Here is an 18,624-nt window from a genome sequence, read left to right on the forward strand (position 1 = left end):
TGCCAATGTTCTGCCGCCGAGGAGCACTCGGGTCAATTTAGACTTTATCTGGCTGTGAGTTATAAGTTGGGCTGTTGACTCAGTCTCCTGCGGCCTACCTGGGTAGTACCGAGTCACTCCTGTGGCACTGCCAAACACCTGCCAGCGCAGTGAGCTGTCCTCCTTACGGTTTTCAATGAAGACCCTCTCCAGCGCCTGGGTCCAGTTTAGCTCGTTTAGGATGACCGGGGCTGTAAGAACACACACACAAATAAACACACACAATCAGACTCACAATCGTGAACTGGCAAATATAGTTAAGACCATTATTTCCCGGTTGATCATTATCGCAGAAGGATGCTGTTTTTTAAAAGGAGACGATAAAGTTTTAACAGTCTTTCAGGTAGATTTTAATGTCCCTATGCATCCTAACTTTTTGTGATTTCTCCTGGAAGAGGGCACTATAAACCCCAGTTTTCAGAAAAAAATAAGGTGCTGTTGCAACGAGCACGACTCAGGATGTGCTTCTGGTTATGAGAAAAATGAAAAAAAGGAGAGAAAATGTAAATGAGTTGCTGATTTTGTGCCATAGTCCCTCGAAGTAAATATAAAAAAGCAATAAATGCTTAAACTACAGGCTCTGAAAATACTTTTTTATAATCCGATTTAAACACAGTTTTGTATTTTGCAGCTGTTTTTCAATATTCAAAATAAACACAGACAAATTTCCTGATTTTTCAGTAAAAAAACTAAAACAATAAGTCCTTAAAGTAGCGTAAGCAAAGTGCAAAACACCAGGTTTTCTCTGTTAGTAACCCAAAGGTCAACTCTCCTTGCTGAACAACCTTGCCCGTGCCAGCAGCAGTAAGCTGAGTACATAAGAATGGATGTATGCAGGCAGCTCGGCCGGCGGTGGCCCGGGCATCAGTCTAATCTGGGTGATCTCTGAGGAGTGCAGGAGGAATCTGCGATGACCTTGGAGGAGGTCATGTGTCACTCACAGTGTGTGGAGGCAGAAGCCACTTTGGAATTTTCAATAGCAGAGAAATACAAACTATCTCTGCAAATGTCCACGAAATGTGCGTCTGTGTTAAGAGGATTTGCGGCTGCGTGATGACTGGGAGAGAAGAGAGGGAGAAATAGTGCTGGTCTGCTTGTGCATGTGTGGCTTAGCGCATCAACGTGTGTGTTTTGAGTTAAAACGTGAGGTCACAGATATATCTCACAGGTCAGCGGTTCTCTGTGAAATGGATTTATGGTTGTGGGGAGAAGTATTCATCTTGTAGTCAACAAGAAGTGGAATAACACTTTGCTGCTTGTGGTGCTGGTGGAATAACACCACGACCATGTCACCGCGTCTTGTTTCTTCACAACCTCAGACACTCATATTGTATTTACACTCTCCTTTTTTTCCTTCGCTTTTCAAGCTTCTTCTATCCTAACAACAAGAAACAATAGGCATCCTCACACATATACACGCACGCAAACCAAAAATGCTTTCAGTCTGTGTTTAATAGCTAAGCTGAAGTCAGAAGATGAGGAGTGCAATCAGAGGTTTAATAGCCACCTGATTAAAGAGGAAACAAGACGAGGCACTGAGCTGAGGAGAACTCGCTTCTCTGATTTAATTACTCAGCCAACCAAAGCTAGACAAACCCTTGAACCGACAAGTCCGGCTTTTTCTCAACCCCTGGTTTGAATTTCACACATATAAACGATCATTATCCACTTTTGCTTTTCAATTACTGCTTGCTGTTTGACGAGCTGTCAGTTTAGAGGTATGAAACACGCCACGACCTCCCCCACCCTCCACCGCTCACCTCTTTTACTGTAAGCTGAGGGCCTGCGGATAATCACAGTCATGAGACATCACTTAAAAATCATATTGTTTTTATATTTTTAGCTGAATGTTCACTTCCAGGTTGTTGAACTCTCTCTTAAATTGTAGCTCAAAATAAAAGCTAAGTTTCATTACTCTTTAGCATCCTGTAAAACAAACACACACACACACACACACACAGGCACGTACACTCACTACAGCGGCACTAAGCAGTGTCTGGAGGATAGGAATATATGAAAGCCAAATTGCTGCCATCACCAAGGGGAGCTCCTCGACATGTTTTTCTCAAAATTCATAGACGTAAACACAAAGGAAGAATAGAGGAGGATAGAGGCAGCCCTACAGATGGGGATAAACATAAAAACCCAGAGAGAGGGGGAGGACGATTGATGGAAAGCAACACAGAAATTAACACGAATGAGTGGCTGCTTTCACAGCCCGAAAAGGCAATTTCTCGCTCATGAGGGAAGGAGGGAGAAAAAACCCCAGACAAAATAAACTTCACTTTAAACTGCTAAATTGAAAATGGCAGAATCAAAGACTTAGAGGTCAAGGAATTGATTATTTGAAGCGTTTTCATATTACGTAACAAATGACAGATCACATTTGTCCTTTGCTTTGTAGGTGAACAACTTGCTGGTGACAACTTGTTAATCACTGTTTTATAGCACTTTTGAGGCTCCACCATCATTGTAAAGCAGTACTTCTGATTTATTAGAAGTCCAATATTTTCCATCTTATCAAACTAATGCTTTGTCAGCTTTTTGTTTTGAGGTCATACGAGGAATAATCCCTAAGGAGCATGTACCAGTGACATTTCTGCTACAGACTTAACTGCGTTCTTCCCAAATTAGAAAGTGAAACAGCTTTATGTTCTATCTCTCATAACACAGAGTTTACATTTGCCAGCAGCCCAGATGGTCTGAGGAACTAGAAAGAGTGAACTGGAGAGAGAAATTAGTGAGACTCTCAGTATCTCTGCAATTTTTGACTATGAATTTTCAAACTTGCCGCAGTCACTCCCAGGACTCTGCTTCATTTCAGCAGGGGCTACATTTTACTGATGTTTGTGTGGAGATTATCAGGGAACCAAACCATGCATTTCAATTTCATCTGGGGTGTGCAATGCTCTGTGGTCAAAGAGCCATCTGATTAATGTGTAAAAAGTATTATCCTTTAAGCATGAGCTACCACAGCAGGTTGCTGCGGCGGCAGCCTGTGTGCTGTGAAGTCCTGGGTGCTCTTATCTGGAGAGGCACTGGGTCTGTAATGATAGCTGTCCCAGACAGGCCAAGGGCAAAGAGACATCCTGCGACCTCAGTTTAAAACTAGCACCATCTCAGCTACCTTGACTAACATCAAGGCATCAACCAAACTCCGGCTATGCAAGGATTATCGGCTGCATTGCTGCCCAGGGCTGCACACACACACACACACACACACACACACACAAACCACAGTGCGGCTTCTGAATCGTCATGATGGAGTGGTGAAATGGTGTTTGCGTATTTTTACTCACACTTTGTCTTGTCAGGGGTTAAAAAGACAGACCAAAGTGTATGTGTGTTAATGTTGCCAGCTGAAAATAATCCAGACAGTTTCAGATGTGAGCCACCTCTACTGTCAGGCCAACTCTGCAAACACACACACACACACACACACACACACACACAGAAACACATCTGCAGGTGATCTCTACAGAAAAACGGGCACATCAGAGATAAGAGAACAGAGCAAACTAATTCTCTTTGATTTATTCATTTAGGATATGCTGTGACTTCTCTGGACAGTGGATAAAAAGACAAATTTCCCCTGGGGGGGGAAATATGCTCACACAGGCAGACAGGGCCTCTGGGCTCTGTGTTGGGCTCATCTTTCACGTGAAACGCGCCTCTCTCTGATATCTTTAAAAGGTAATTCATCAGTGCGCCGCTCCCCTGACATTTAGAGCACCCTTGGCTTTGCCCCTTTATGGAGCAAGACTGCACACCAAGTAGGGAAACAATTATGAGTGGGATTTATGGAGCATCTCTGCGTGAGATCATTTCTCAACCCCCCCACCACCACCTCTATCCAATGACCCCACCCCCCAACCCCCCACACACACATTATTCACACTCATATACCTGAGATAAAGAGCCATCCAAACTGATCTGTGCCTTATGCCCCGTATTAATCCGACATTATAGAAATAGGTGCATGCGTTTACTGTACACACACAGAGCAGAAAAAAAGGCACACTGGCCTGTGATATATCAGAGCTGAACACAAGTGGTCCCTCATAAGACAGCAATAATGGAGCTAAAGCTATTAGCTAAGTCCGTTTGAAGAGTCATAACCATTATTACTGTCAACTCCATAAAGCGTTTACATATTCTGCTTTTTAAACAGAGTGACTAAGTGGTAGTGGTGCAGTACAATTCTACTTTACTTTGACATATAGGCGACATTAGTCAAACAGACAAGTAGCGCAACACTGAGACAAATACAGGTTGTTTTGAATCTAAGTGAGTTTATATCCAGACAGCATATTTTCCCAAAGTCAAATCTTAAAGGGAATGCTATTTTTCATACAGGTAATGCATAAAAATGAGAGTTAACATTTCTTATAATTCAAAGACTATTTACAGCTTGCCAGTCGATGTTCGGCAGTAAAATTTAGCGAGGAGAGACTCAGATTAAACTGATTACACTGGTCAGTTCACCCTAACTACAACAACACATGCACATTGTGAAACAGTTCTGTTTAAAATTTTCCAGATTTTGAGAGGTGAACCCATTTTAAATGTTTTCAGCCTATTAAGGTGTCTTTATCTGTTATTATCAAAGCCATGATAATGCTTCAGACGGGGCACTTTGGATTTCCTGCCCGGCATATCAACTAGCCTGTGTAATAACCGCAGGTACCAGCCCTGTAAATTAGGGGCCGTACACATGCCGTGTCTTTAACCGCCTAGAAGGTCAGGCGCTGGGCACTACTCTTGTGCCTTTTCTGTGCCAGCTTTCAAGAGTATGGGTTGCGTCTGAGGTTGCTAAGCAACCTTAACAAGCATCATATAGCCTATTTACTTGAAATCCTGAGTGCAGAGCTGATCTTCTTCCAGGTGCTGTTTATAAGTGTGTAGACAGATGCAGGTGTAGTCCTAAACTAACATGATCAACTTTTCTGTGTTTATCAGACTGAATATTTACAGAAGAAGTGAAAGATATCTGTTGACTGTGATTGGTTTGTAATGTGATTCCTGTCTGACTGCTGAGCGTGGCCTCTTCCTGTGTCAGTCCTTTCAAATTAAATTGCCACATGGTCCAGTCATATAGGTTTTGATTTATTTTGACAAGGAGCAGCTCCTAATAGAGTTTCACTTTTTTTGTTTTAAGCAACCAATGAAATCTTGGTCGACCAATGACCTTTCTAGTGAACTAACATTTGGTCGACTCAACGTAACATGATGCAAGTCAATAACGATACGTCAACCTTGACTTTCAGTTTCACATAGCACATGAACAGCAACAGTTTCCTGGGTTAAAGTCCTGTGTTTGTTTGACCCATCCAACCACCCTGACCTTCTCACTGCGTGGACTTTGTTGCTCTTTATACGTCGTCTTCGCTCCAGTCATAATCACTACAGTCACTAGAGGTCGTCATCCAGGAGGCAGAGTAGGGTCACACTACCTCAGATCTAGTCTTCTCATAGCAACTGATAACGACCTTTTAATGGCCTGATAATATTCGAAGTTGGTGCGATGTCTGCCTTTAAAGTTTTTTTTTGCTTAACATTGAAGATGAATAAGATTTTGTTTGTGGTGCTCAAAAAGTGAGATTTCCAGCAACAGTGTTCCAGTTACACTTTATAATTTCAAGACCTCGCTGTGAGCACTTTCCAAGGTAAGTGAGATGATGTGTTCCTGTAATTTGGGTGATAAACCGACACCTTCCTTCACATTCTGATGCCTTTACAGACCAGCAGCATCTCTGTGTCTGCATGTACCACCTTTCTGTCTTTCCCTCTGTTTTCAACCCAGTTCCCCCTCCATCTCCCCTCTTCCTCTCTGTCTCTCCTTCTTTTCTCCTCTTTCAGGGCTGTTTTTGTGGCCTGGCTGAGTGTTAAAGAGCCTGAACATTAAACCTTTCATCCTGCAGAGGAAAACGGCAGCAACAGGAACTGGCAGCAGCTCACACATCCACAAAGTCTAAGCCGTCCCAGAGAAAAAATGTGTCTTTTTGTAGCCTTGGTTGAGGAGAAATAACGTCCAGGAGATACTGTATAACCTCATTTGTATTCTTTTGCAGTGTGCTTTACTAAACGGAATTTCTCTGCAACTAAAACAGCAGCACTAACTCATTATAATTAAAATTCATGTGAAGGATTCGAGCAGTTTCACTCAGGAATAGCATTTAGTATGAGTGTATTTGTCAGCGAGGACCTCGGTTTTGCTAAATGGTAATCTCAGACTGTGAAAGGAGGGGGGGCGAACGGAAATTTCTCTGAGGAGGGATGATTATTCAATATAGAGAATAAGAAAGAAGGGAGAGATTTCACCACACCTCCAGAGAACTCCCCCAAATATCCTTTCTAATTAAAGAAGAGCAGTAAATAACAAACACATGAAATGTAATTTGTGAGCCTGGTGGTGAGTGAAGTGGAGTTGTGCTGTGCTGACTGTTCTAATTAGTGTGCTGGTAAATGATAGTGCCCCTTCACTGGGCACACACTATAGGGGTGGATGGGTGATGGGCGCAGAGAGAAAGATGTGAGTCTGTAAAGTCAAGAACGACAGAAATACAGCCCGCAGTGTTTAGACTCTCTTTCTTCTCTTTTGGTTTAACTTTAAATCCCATTTCCCTTATCCCCCTCTCTCTCTATCGCTTTCTTTTTTTTGGACTTTCACTCTTTTTCTTTTTTTTCTTCTTCTTCCACAAATCACTTTTGCTTTTTTTCCACACATTTAAATCTGGTTTGATGTTGAGACGGGCTGAGTTGATCTCCAGCGTGGCGTGAGTTGGTTGACAGGGAAGCTTCCTCCACTGGAAGGAACCTGGGGCGTGTGAAACGAATACAGGCTGCATGTACTCTACGTGCACGAACGCACACACACTCGCAGAGATGACATTTTACATTTAGCCGAGGCAAATCTCAAGATTCACAGCTTATGACTTTAAGATGACAAATGTAGCGTGTTATGATGGAAATATATGGCAATGGCACAGAGTAAAGAGGGAGCATTCACTAATTGGAGCCACAGCATATATTTCAACTAAGCAATAAAGCTTTACTCACTCTCACTTTGCCTTTCCCTTGTGAACAAACCTCAGTCTGTCTATCAAAAGTTGCATTTGTCCCTCCAGCACCAGGTGAGCTGACTTCTCTCCACATCCATTTGAAACAAGCTGAGCGACATCAGAAGTAGTTTTACTCACAAAAAGCCGCAGATGCAAATCTTTCTCTTCTTTTCAAATCTCATACGACACTGAGTTGACTTTCTATCTGCTGTATCTGTTGCACTCAATTTTCCACCGCACATTACATACACTCTGTGCAATTTGCTCTTTACAAAGGTGAATTGGATGATTTTTTTTGCTAGAAGCTTGCTGTTGGTTCAGACAGATTTAGATTCTGATTTTTTTCTTTGGTGGTAATTAAAGTCTCATAAATAATTGAACGTTTTAGCCCACTGCCTAGCATACATATTACTGCTGACCACTCTTTGAAGTATAACATTTTAGCCTGCAAATGGCAGAAAGACAAAGTTCACAACTAACACAGCGCAGCATTTAGCATGTACAGAGCCAGATATTTCCCCAGGAGGTTGTAAAAGCAGAAATTACAAGGAAACTGAACACTGTACTTATATCTACCAGGTCAACAAAAACCCAACTCCATGATAATTTACTGCTAGGTGTGTAAATAAGAAACTGTCTGCAACAAATTCGCCATATAGAATTAAAAAAAAGATGCTTAATCAGTGTTGTTCTAACAGGCTTTTTGTGCTGTTCCCAAGAGGCTAAAGAAATCAGTTATTGCAGGTTCAAAGTCTTGGAGCATCCCTGAATTCACCAACAAGGAAGAGTTATGGAAAACAATGATGCATAACAGCAATATGAAAAATTATTATATACTCTGGAAAATGTTGGCAATATGTAGAGTAAAGCTAGTTTTGTAATTAGTAACCTAAAAGGAAAACTTCACCTCCCAAATAACCATTTGTTCATCTGTTACAAACCCTGTGTCACACTGAATTCATGAGGAAAACATTTCTCACATGCCTCTGGTGAACGAAGAATCCAAACAAATCCAAACAAAATAACAGACTTTTTTTTTTTTTTTTTTGCATCAAAGGTTTTTTTTTGGGGGGGGGGGGGGGGAATTTCACTTATCGACTGAGAGAGTCCAAGAGCAGAGGGATTTTGTATGCCGTAAAGCCCTCTGAGGAAAATTGTAATTTGTGATATTGTGCTTTATAAATGAAACTGAAATTGAGATTGGAAGTCTCATTTATTCAGTCGTATGCTCAGTACCTCCCAAAACAGACACCACTTTCCAACAGGGAACTGAACTAGAAGTGAAATTTATCTATGCTCTCTTCAAAGCCAGAGCCCATTGAAAAAAACAGTAATTTTGCCTTGCTGAACACAGGAGCTGCTGGTCGACCTCTGCCTCGATTGGTAGTTTGTTTGTGTTATTGTGTGGCTTTGCTGAAACCGAACTAACCCTTTAAAACACCAAAGTCACACAATAACAAAAACAAACAAACTAATCAAGCCAGTAATAGACCAGCAGCTCCTGTGTTCAGCAAGGTAGAATTACAGTTTTTGTTAATGGAGTGTGGCATCAAAGAGAGCATAGATCCACTTTCAGTTCTGTTCCCCAAGGAACTAAGAGGGCTGTCTGTTTGGGAAGTAATGAGCATACAACTGGATAAATAAGACCTGGATTATACTGCACTGTGTGAGATTTTGTTTACAGATATTTTGATACAGTTTTGCTGTTATTAAGCACAGATTCCTGTGATCAACTATTTGCATGCGAGAAAAACAAAGTTCTCGTCAGGAATTCGACGAAACACAGGGGAGCAATTAATAAACAAATGGTCATCTGGGGGTTGAGGCATTCCTTTAAACATGTGAATCCAGCAGTGCGATCCAAAAACTAAGAAAGGAGCAATGGGACAGTCAAGTACAGGGAGGGGTGGTAATCATGGTTGTGTTATGAGTGTGTGTGTGGGGTGGGTGGTTTAATCGCTCCCTGCAAAACATTTAAGCTTTGCTCTTTCATCTGCACACACAGTTAGCCAGTCCTCGCTATTCATTTCTGATAACCAAGTTTCTCACTGTGCCTGACTACAATAGCAAACTGACAACATGACGTTAGGCCGCCGGAAAAGGCGCCGCATGCAGCGGATTTAAACTTCAAATTCAATGAAAGGGCTTCCCACATTCACTGGTGGTTTTCTTTATTCCCTGCTGGGAACAGTGGCTGCTTATTCTTAGACAAACACTAATGTAGTCACACACCAATGTGTGCGTTATACACACATAATTGCTACCTTTTCAAAAAGGCTGATTTACAACCTTCTATATTTTCAACATGTTATAATCGACATGCGACTGTGGAATGACCCAATCTGGATTAGTATGCTCTATCTACCATATGAACTCCGTCCAATTACCAGCAAAATTCCACTAAATCTACAAAATAGTCGCCGAAGAATAATTTACGTATTCCCTCGCTGTTTTCATGCTTATTTTTCAGTGATTATTTTAAAGATTATATTCCCAGAGCTCTTCCTCTGCAATTATTCAGCAAATCCCTGCCTCTTCCTCACCATTTCTGTAACAGTCGCTTGGAGAATAAAACCTGTTTCTCCACTGACGACACCACCCACATCAATTTATTCCTCTGTGGCTGTGTTGCGATGTCCATTCTGTAATAAGCAACGATAATTAGAGGAAAACTGTATGAATGTTTGACCTAAGCTAATTAGAAAGTTTGCAGACTTGGCAGCAGGAATCAGCAGTGGGATAATGAATCATAAAATGGTTCATTACGGCGCTCAGGGAACACTCTCAATCTCAATAAACGGACATGGGGCCTAGCAGACAAATCAAACCAGGACGCATGCACCGCCTCATTTAGCTGCTGAAAGGATCACAATAAAAAAAATAAAAAAAAGAAAATGCTTTTTTTTTTTTTTTTTTTGCTCTAAATGGTTTCTATTATTAAAGCGTCTCTCTCCTCTCACCCCCTTTTTTTCTTCCTATCTTTCCTTCTATCTGTGCCTCTCTCCTAGTCCATCCCCAAGGACGCCCATTTTGCTGTGACTCTCAATTCATGCTGCCATTTTCTGGAAAACAGTCAATTTATTCAGCGCATTAACAATGTGTACAAATCAAAGCAAGCCACTCCAACGACACAGAGCAAGCAAGTGCTAATAAACAACACTTGAGGATTTCACAACAACTGTTGAACATTGTGCTGTACTGTGGACTGTGCTCCATTCTTCCTACACTTTTCTTTTCTCTCTGCCTTTCCTCTGGCCTCCCCCTGAGGAGCGAGCGCTGAGTCTGCCCACTCACACTGCTTCTCTTCTGCTAATCCTAAACCCACAGATACTATACTGTAGATCCAGACCTCTCAAGACCCAGAGGACAACAATCCGCCCACATTAGTTTCCTCAGACATCCTCTCCAAGGCACCCTGCAGGCTCCTGCTGGTGGGACGGCAGCAGAAAACGACATACAGATAATAATCCTCTTCCCACCATCTCGCTGAGGCAAACGCAGCTCCTGTGACATGAGGTTGATGTAAATTTCTGTAAGCTAAGTTACATAAAAGTGCATATGCATACATTGTAACCTGTACCTGTTGCACCTACAGTAATGTGAACCAGAAAAAAATTGCCATATTCGGCTAGTTCTGCTTATATTCTCAAAGGCAGCTGTCATGACTTTATGCCACTCTGTAAACTCCGGTCTGTGTGGGCTCCACCAGGTGCGTAGAGTAAGTCCTGCTGCTACAATAAACCTGTAACTGTCAGTCTAAATTCTGCTTTAGTAAGGCCTGGCAAAAGAAATTTGTCTCCTAAAGTCCCGTTTCCACCACTTTAAGTATGGTACCTTTGGAGCCAAAAGTAACCCTTCAGACATGGTACCTACACCCTAGTGTTTCCACCACAAAAAGTTCTCTTAAATGTGGTTGGGGTTGTTGTCACTCACTGCTCCGTCCAGCACTCACTGTATTTCCTCATTATCAGTGACACAGATGGAAGTCTGCGTCTTGTTTATCGTCCACAGAACGAGGCTGCACGCCAACATTTTTCAGAATAAAATAAAACAGGCTGCAGTGAGAGTCTCTCTCCATGGGATATTTAAAAATAGCAGGTTTGTGCATTTAGTCCATCTCAGGCAAGCTCAGGGGTTTAGTGTTGCCAGAATACACAGAAATGACGCTCCACGGCGCTTTTTTCTCTCTGAATGAAGATTAGAATATTTGCAGTTCAAATAACCCAGCCGAAATTAATATTTATAAATGCTTGAAGATCCACTCATTACTAAAAGTGTATGTCATTTAAAAACTAAAGTGATGGTCAAAGTTGTCAGTGAAATTTAAGCAGTGCTGATGGAGTCATGTTGTCAACTCAAACATTGAGTAACAATATGCCAGGGTCACACCGGACGCAGAAGTGATGCGAATAGCCTCAAAGCGCCAAGAAGCGAAGCCAGTTTCCTTTCGGCGCCCATGTTAACCGATTGTGTCATCCAGCCGCGGCCGGCGCTGCAGCGATCGTTTCGACGTCTGGTCTATTTTCTGTGCGAGCCATGAATGGATGTGTCAAGCCGGGCAGGAAGTCAAACAAAGGAACAACAGCATCCGGTCAATTTTCAGAATAAAACAAATTTCAAAATAAAACACCCCGTTTGACAAATGCGATGTATATATGTGTGTGTGTTTATATACATATTAGTCAGTGGTATCTAAGCAGAGCGCGGGAGAGATGAACACACACACTCACACCCACTAATACACACACACACACACACACACACACACACACACACACACACACACAAGAAAGAGAGAGAGAGAGAGAGAGAGTGGGCCAGCTATAGGGGGTGGGGGTTGGGGCACACACACGCAAACAGAGAGATACCCATGATGGAAAAACAGCCCCAAATGTGACGGAGACAACAGCTGGGAGCATAAGCGCTTGTCGACCGGCATGGAGAAATGCGCGTCTGATGTGAACGGGCTCGCGCGAGAATTTCAGTGCGCTGCGCTTCGCAGCACTTCGCAGCACTTCGTTGGCAGTGTGGCCCTGGCATTACAAGTTAACATTCCACCTTAGTCACCGACAGTCGGCCCAGTGAATTAAAATATTCTTTCTCAGACTCCAGCTGCTGCGAGAGGCAGCACAACATCCTTTCATTTTATAATTACAGTCTACTAATAAAACTCTCCACAGTATGAACAGTGGTTAAATGAGCCTCAAAACCAGCCACAACTCAGCCCTGAGCAGAGTGACCGCCCGCTATTGACCAATCAACAGACTGCAGTGTTCACAGCTCCACCTTTTAGTACCAGATCTGTGTGCTAGGTACCCCAACAGAGGGGGGACCAAAAATGGGGACGGTACGGAACGGTTCCATTGGTACCATCCAAACTTTTCACAGTGGAAGTGGAAAAGATGGGCACTGAACTGAACTGTACCATACTGTACTGCTTGGTGGAAACGAGGCTTTACAGACATAGTTGTGGGGATTCTGGTAGAGGTTGTTTGAGCCACCCTGAGATGTTTTGGTACCACCTTCCAAAGAGTTAATACCGTGGGACAGTCCCAATTTTTGTTACATTCCAGTGCACTCCTATAAGACTGCCAAACTCATGATGGACAGTTTTTAAAAAAAAGGATCAAAATCGATGAAACAGAGTCAGTGATGATGTTGTTTTTTACACATTCACCTTCCTTGTCAAAAGCTGGAGCCCACATTACTCAAAATGCAACTTGGAACTGCAGGCACGTGTGTTGTAACAATATTGAAATTTCTAACTTTGATAAAATATCTAAAAAAAAAATTGACATTTGATACAATTTTTGGAAAGAACTGACACTGAGGGCATACAATTTTACATTTGTATCAAAAGATAAATATAACAAGGCTATAACACTGCAGTTGTGACTTTTCTCAGTTTGTTGCAGAGAACAGCAGAATGACTGTAGTGAACACTAACAGAGCAAGAAAGCCCAGCTAGTACAGGTGTATCGACACTGCATACAATGAGTACGGAAATTATTTTACATATTAAGTATTGATGTCCATCAATAAATCAATATTTTATGGCTACATTAGCTCACAGTTCAGTTAGAAGTTAAGGTGTGTTATGCCCGTAATGGCTAATGTAGCCTTGAGCCTCTACAGAGGTGTGGTGAGCTCACTTCTTTCTAACTCCACACCAACAGATTTTTTTCTTTCATTTCCAAACTTGTATTCTTCAGCCCCAACCAAGGAATTTACTAGACTTTGCGCAGCTCCACAAAAACCACAAAAGGCTTTATACAGCTTTTTTTTTTCTCCACATATGCAGTAGCACTCCCCGAGACCTGCAAACAGACTTTGATGTGTAAAATCACTGCGGCTCCCCTTCAGCTTCATCTCCATAGCACTGCACATTTGACATCTTAAAGTTGATGTTTCTAATATCAACATTTGTGCCTGGCACATTTGGTTTGATGGCAAAGCATCTTTAAAAATGACTGTACGTTTGGGCAGCGACATGTTGTTCAACACTGTTTATTTATCAGCAATGACTAAAACATGGCACACATGTTCATAATGGAGTTGGCACAAAATCTGCAGTTGGCAATCTCAGCACAGCAGACCCCGCAATGGGAGCTAACTAAACAACATCAATAGTAAACATTTTCTACAGAAGAGAAGTGAAAAAGCTAATTCCGTGCACCGTACCAATCCACTCTTCTAGTCTCCACCAGGCTCAATCGAGAGGCCTTTATTCTCTGACTCATATCTTCAGACGGGGGGAGCCAGAGCTGGCACAAAATGGCTCCGGGAACAATGTGCAGGCCTGATTGCTCTATTGTGAGTTAGCTGTGGCCTTTGACATCTCCTCCCGAACCAAAAGTGTCTAATTCTGACAAGATTTGTCTGGAGACACAGCTGGAGGGCATTGTCACAGACAGGTGCCATACACTGCCTGTTCAACAAAGAGAGCGAAGAGCTAGACAATAACAGAGGGAGAGAAAAAAAATTGCCACTGTGAAAATGGCTGTCTGTCTGCACATGCTCTGGTTTTTGAGTCTTTAAAGAGGCAGGCAGAGAGTGTCCAAAAGGTTAGAGGTGGATAACAGAGGGAACATGCCAAGCGAAATCAGAGTCCCGGAAGGTACATGTGTTCCCTTTTGTCCATTTGGCAGCTGCAGACTAAGGATGGTGTTATGTCCGCAGGGCAGCACGGTGCCAAGCAGGAAGGGCAGGGTCCAAGAGAGGGGGAGACCATGCCCACGCACAAAAAAAATAAAAAAATAAAAAAAATACAGTAGAGATCTAGTGTGAGAGACCGTCTGTCATCTAAAATAATGTTAGTGTGCTAAAGTGCTGGCTGATGTGAAAGGATGGAGAGTTCAAGCTAACATACTGAGAGAGAGGGGAGAGGTCAAGTCAAAACAGGAGACTGTCATCGATCCACAGTCCAGTGGTGTGTATGAAACCAGGGGAAGACACAAGCATGACACAGGTAAACCTCATAGTTTGTGATCTTTTACAGGGTTTTCAAATAGAAACGCAGACTCAGCCGTTAGCAAAAACTGTCACGTAGGTTACAACAGCAATCACTAACAATAAAAATAATGATAATGCCTGAAAGGGATCATTTACTTTATTTTGAAATGGGATTTTGTTAAGTAGTTGTCCATAGTCAGTGTTATATATTCATAGTTTAACCTTGTTTAAAGCGGGGCTGAAGCCATTATATCACTCTCTTCAACTGAACTTTACTGTACCGTGCTGCGCGGTGGAAAAAAGCTTTTGTTTCACTGTGTGACTTTCAGATCCGAACTAACATGGCGTCCATAGCAGCACATTGCCTAGCTTCTGTGCCAGCCAGGGGTAAGAAGAATGTAACTAATTTAGAAGGTCAATAACACACAATTCACAAAGAAGGCTTGGCTTAGTCATGAAGACACACATTAAACAGGCTTGGGGGTTTATATGTAGCAACGTCATCATGCAGGAACCTACGTCAGGTCACAATGGAAAATGATTTTAGAAGGGGCCAGGGAAAATATTTTGACTTGAAAACAGTGGTTCCCACCTGGTCCAGCCACTGGGTCCAGATTTCTCCTTTGTCTCCTTAGTCCATTAGTCACTATCTGGTCAACAGGAAACAGCACTTCGAATAAAAGCTCTGTGCACTGTACTTCAAAATTTAAGAGTGGACCTGCGACCCGCTTTGCCTGCTTGCCCACTACCATGAGTTCCAGAGCCATCAGTCATTCTGCCCCCCACCTCCGGAGCTCTCTCTCCCCCATGACATTCGCAATAACTACTCCCTTTACTCTTTCAAATCCCGTCTGAAAACACACCTTTTCAAGCTGGCATACCTTAATCTGAATTAATGGTGACACACATATTGATGATGACGATTTTATACCTAATACTTGTAATTATGATTTCTGTCTAGTCATTTTATTAACTTTTATTGTATATTACTGAATTGTTTGATTTTATGATCTATGGATACATCGCTTCTTGTTTTTTTACTATGTCTTGTAAGGTGTCCTTGAATGTTCTGAAAGACACCTAAGTAAAATGCATTATTATCTTCATTATGACTTTTGGACTGTGACCCACCAGCTGGGAGCCACTGCTCTTAAACATACATACTTGTATTTGATTTAAACACAGAATGACATAGAAATGTTAAATAAATAAAAAAATAACAGACCTGCTGGTTAAAGACTCAATGAAATATAAAATACATTTTCCAAGGTCTTATCCTATGTCCTCGTATGAATCGTTGTGTAATCCATTCATACATTACATGTCAAATACAGATAAAAATCAGCTTTAAGTATTTATACTTCTAAATCCCTCACTTTAATCTTCTTGTAATGCACATAGATACTTCAAGACTTCTTCTTTTCTGGAATTCTGGAATCGTCTGTGTGCACATAAATTCATTCAGTCGATTGTGAATTACTGGCTGACCCCTGCCATCATATATAAGTGTACTTGACTGTCAGCTTGTGGTTCATAGTAACTTGTGAAGTTTGTGGCTTCTGAGGTGTGTTTTAAAATATCAGTTGGCAAAAACACTTCCAAGAGAGTCTGGGTAAGAATCGACTGTATTTATTTTTCCCTCGTCCTCCACTGTATGATCTCAACAACGCAGGTGGGAGAAGTGTGCAGGTGAAGGTAAACAGTCTTCTACTACAGCTTCATATCTGTGTGGCTCTCCAGAAACTTGTACTTGTTGTGCTGTGCCCTCTTTGTGGTTATTGATTTTGCTTGTGTGTAACAGTTTTTCAGAGGGGCTACACAATGCACATTTTTGGTAGCATAAAGGAAATGCAGTGTGGACTCACAAAACAGTCCCGCTGCAGCAGGTGTTGTTTTTAAGACAATACTCTTTTGATTAGCAGCTCTTTTATATCACAACAGGTACAGATTTTATGAAGCATACGCAGTGCCACTCATTCACTTGCCGTTCCACCAGAACACTCATAAAGTAAAAGTATTGTTGTTCACTTACAGCCTTTGTATATGTCTGTAGGAATCTGGACCGCACTGGAAGAGAAGTTGACCTTGTTTTTGAAATTGGGATCATCCACAAACTCCAGCTCCAAAGACGTCGAGCTCTCCAGCGGATTCTCCTCTTCTCCATCTTCCGCCTGCAGACACACACACACACATGCATGCACACACACACACACACACACACACACACACACACACACACACAAATCCGCGTGAGCATACAAATAAAATCACTAGGAAACGGGAGAAACATGCAAATATAGTGCCGCATTCTGTCACCTCCCATATTGTGGCTTTGCAGCGCCCATCTGTGGCTCTGGTGCGTACAGTATATTGTCTCTTGTTCTGACTCACACATGGAGTCTCACAGCATTTGGACAATGTTGAACACAAAAATAGTAATTATTTCCCCTTTTGTCTGCCTTCAGATTTAGGTGGTTCTTTACTCGCCCTCTCATCAGAGAACAACAGCAGGTATCAGCGCAGACACCAAACAGCGAGACTCATTAGTAACCAAGATATCTATCACAGACATATGAGGTGCCAGACAAATTAACCCCAACAATAACTACCAACCAGCACCACTTAATCACGGTTTCAACTCCCATCCATTCGAATGAAAGCATATTTCATAACAGACTATCTCCTCTCTCTCGCCTGTGATTGTTTAAGCGAAAAAAACGGGACTAATGCTGCATATTTTGTCACTTTTACAGCTTCTCGGTGAGGGCATTGTGCTTGGTGAGAAAGCCTGACACACATATTGCATTAGGAAAGTGTCAAATATCAAAGAAAGCCAGAAGATAAAAGAGAAAAACTGACATTTAAGCTTTTTATCTTGATAAGTTATCAATGGAGTCCAATCTGTGCCTGTTCCCACAGGAGGAAGTGATTGTGGGATGTGAAAACAAAAATGTCAGCAAGATACAACCTCACTCTGTGGCTCGGTTTATTGGCTTATTCTTGATCAGATTTCAGTGTGAGTAAAACTCTGTTAGATGCCTCCTTAGAAAACCGCACAAACCAAAAACAAAAGCCATATCTCTGATCATTCTTACGTATTCTAATTGCTGAAGAGCAAAAAATTTTACTTCAACATACAGTACAGGCCAAAAGTTTGGACACACCTTCTCATTCAATGCATTTTCTTTATTTTCATGACTATTTACATTGTAGATTCTCACTGAAGGCATCAAAACTATGAATGAACACGTGGAGTTATGTACTTAACAAAAAAGGTGAAATAACTGAAAACATGTTTTATATTCTAGTTTCTTCAAAATAGCCACCCTTTGCTCTGATTACTGCTTTGCACACTCTTGGCATTCTCTCCATGAGCTTCAAGAGGTAGTCACCTGAAATGGTTTTCCAACAGTCTTGAAGGAGTTCCCAGAGGTGTTTAGCACTTGTTGGTCCCTTTGCCTTCACTCTGCGGTCCAGCTCACCCCAAACCATCTCGATTGGGTTCAGGTCCGGTGACTGTGGAGGCCAGGTCATCTGCCGCAGCACTCCATCACTCTCCTTCTTGGTCAAATAGCCCTTACACAGCCTGGAGGTGTGTTTGGGGTCACTGTCCTGTTGAAAAATAAATGATCGTCCAACTAAACGCAAACCGGATGGGATGGCATGTCGCTGCAGGATGCTGTGGTAGCCATGCTGGTTCAGTGTGCCTTCAATTTTGAATAAATCCCCAACAGTGTCACCAGCAAAACACCCCCACACCATCACACCTCCTCCTCCATGCTTCACAGTGGGAACCAGGCATGTGGAATCCATCCGTTCACCTTTTCTGCGTCTCACAAAGACACGGCGGTTGGAACCAAAGATCTCAAATTTGGACTCATCAGACCAAAGCACAGATTTCCACTGGTCTAATGTCCATTCCTTGTGTTTCTTGGCCCAAACAAATCTCTTCTGCTTGTTGCCTCTCCTTAGCAGTGGTTTCCTAGCAGCTATTTGACCATGAAGGCCTGATTCGTGCAGTCTCCTCTTAACAGTTGTTCTAGAGATGGGTCTGCTGCTAGAACTCTGTGTG

General features: G+C 42.2%; 1 protein-coding gene across 3 annotated transcripts in view; it reads right to left on the bottom strand.

The window, feature by feature from the left end:
• cacna2d2a (calcium channel, voltage-dependent, alpha 2/delta subunit 2a) overlaps positions 1–18,624 on the bottom strand; it is a 205,016-nt gene that overhangs the window by 55,370 nt on the left and 131,022 nt on the right. For all 3 annotated transcript variants that reach the window (XM_033627001.2, XM_033627000.2, XM_033627002.2), the window contains 2 exons: positions 16,585–16,723; positions 99–230 (listed from right to left, as the gene is read on the bottom strand). In XM_033627001.2, the coding sequence (XP_033482892.1) occupies positions 99–230; positions 16,585–16,723 (271 nt within the window). The remainder of the gene's footprint in view (positions 1–98; positions 231–16,584; positions 16,724–18,624) is intronic.

Source organism: Epinephelus lanceolatus, chromosome 1, assembly GCF_041903045.1.
Source record: "Epinephelus lanceolatus isolate andai-2023 chromosome 1, ASM4190304v1, whole genome shotgun sequence".
Classification (NCBI taxonomy): Eukaryota; Metazoa; Chordata; class Actinopteri; order Perciformes; family Serranidae; genus Epinephelus; species Epinephelus lanceolatus.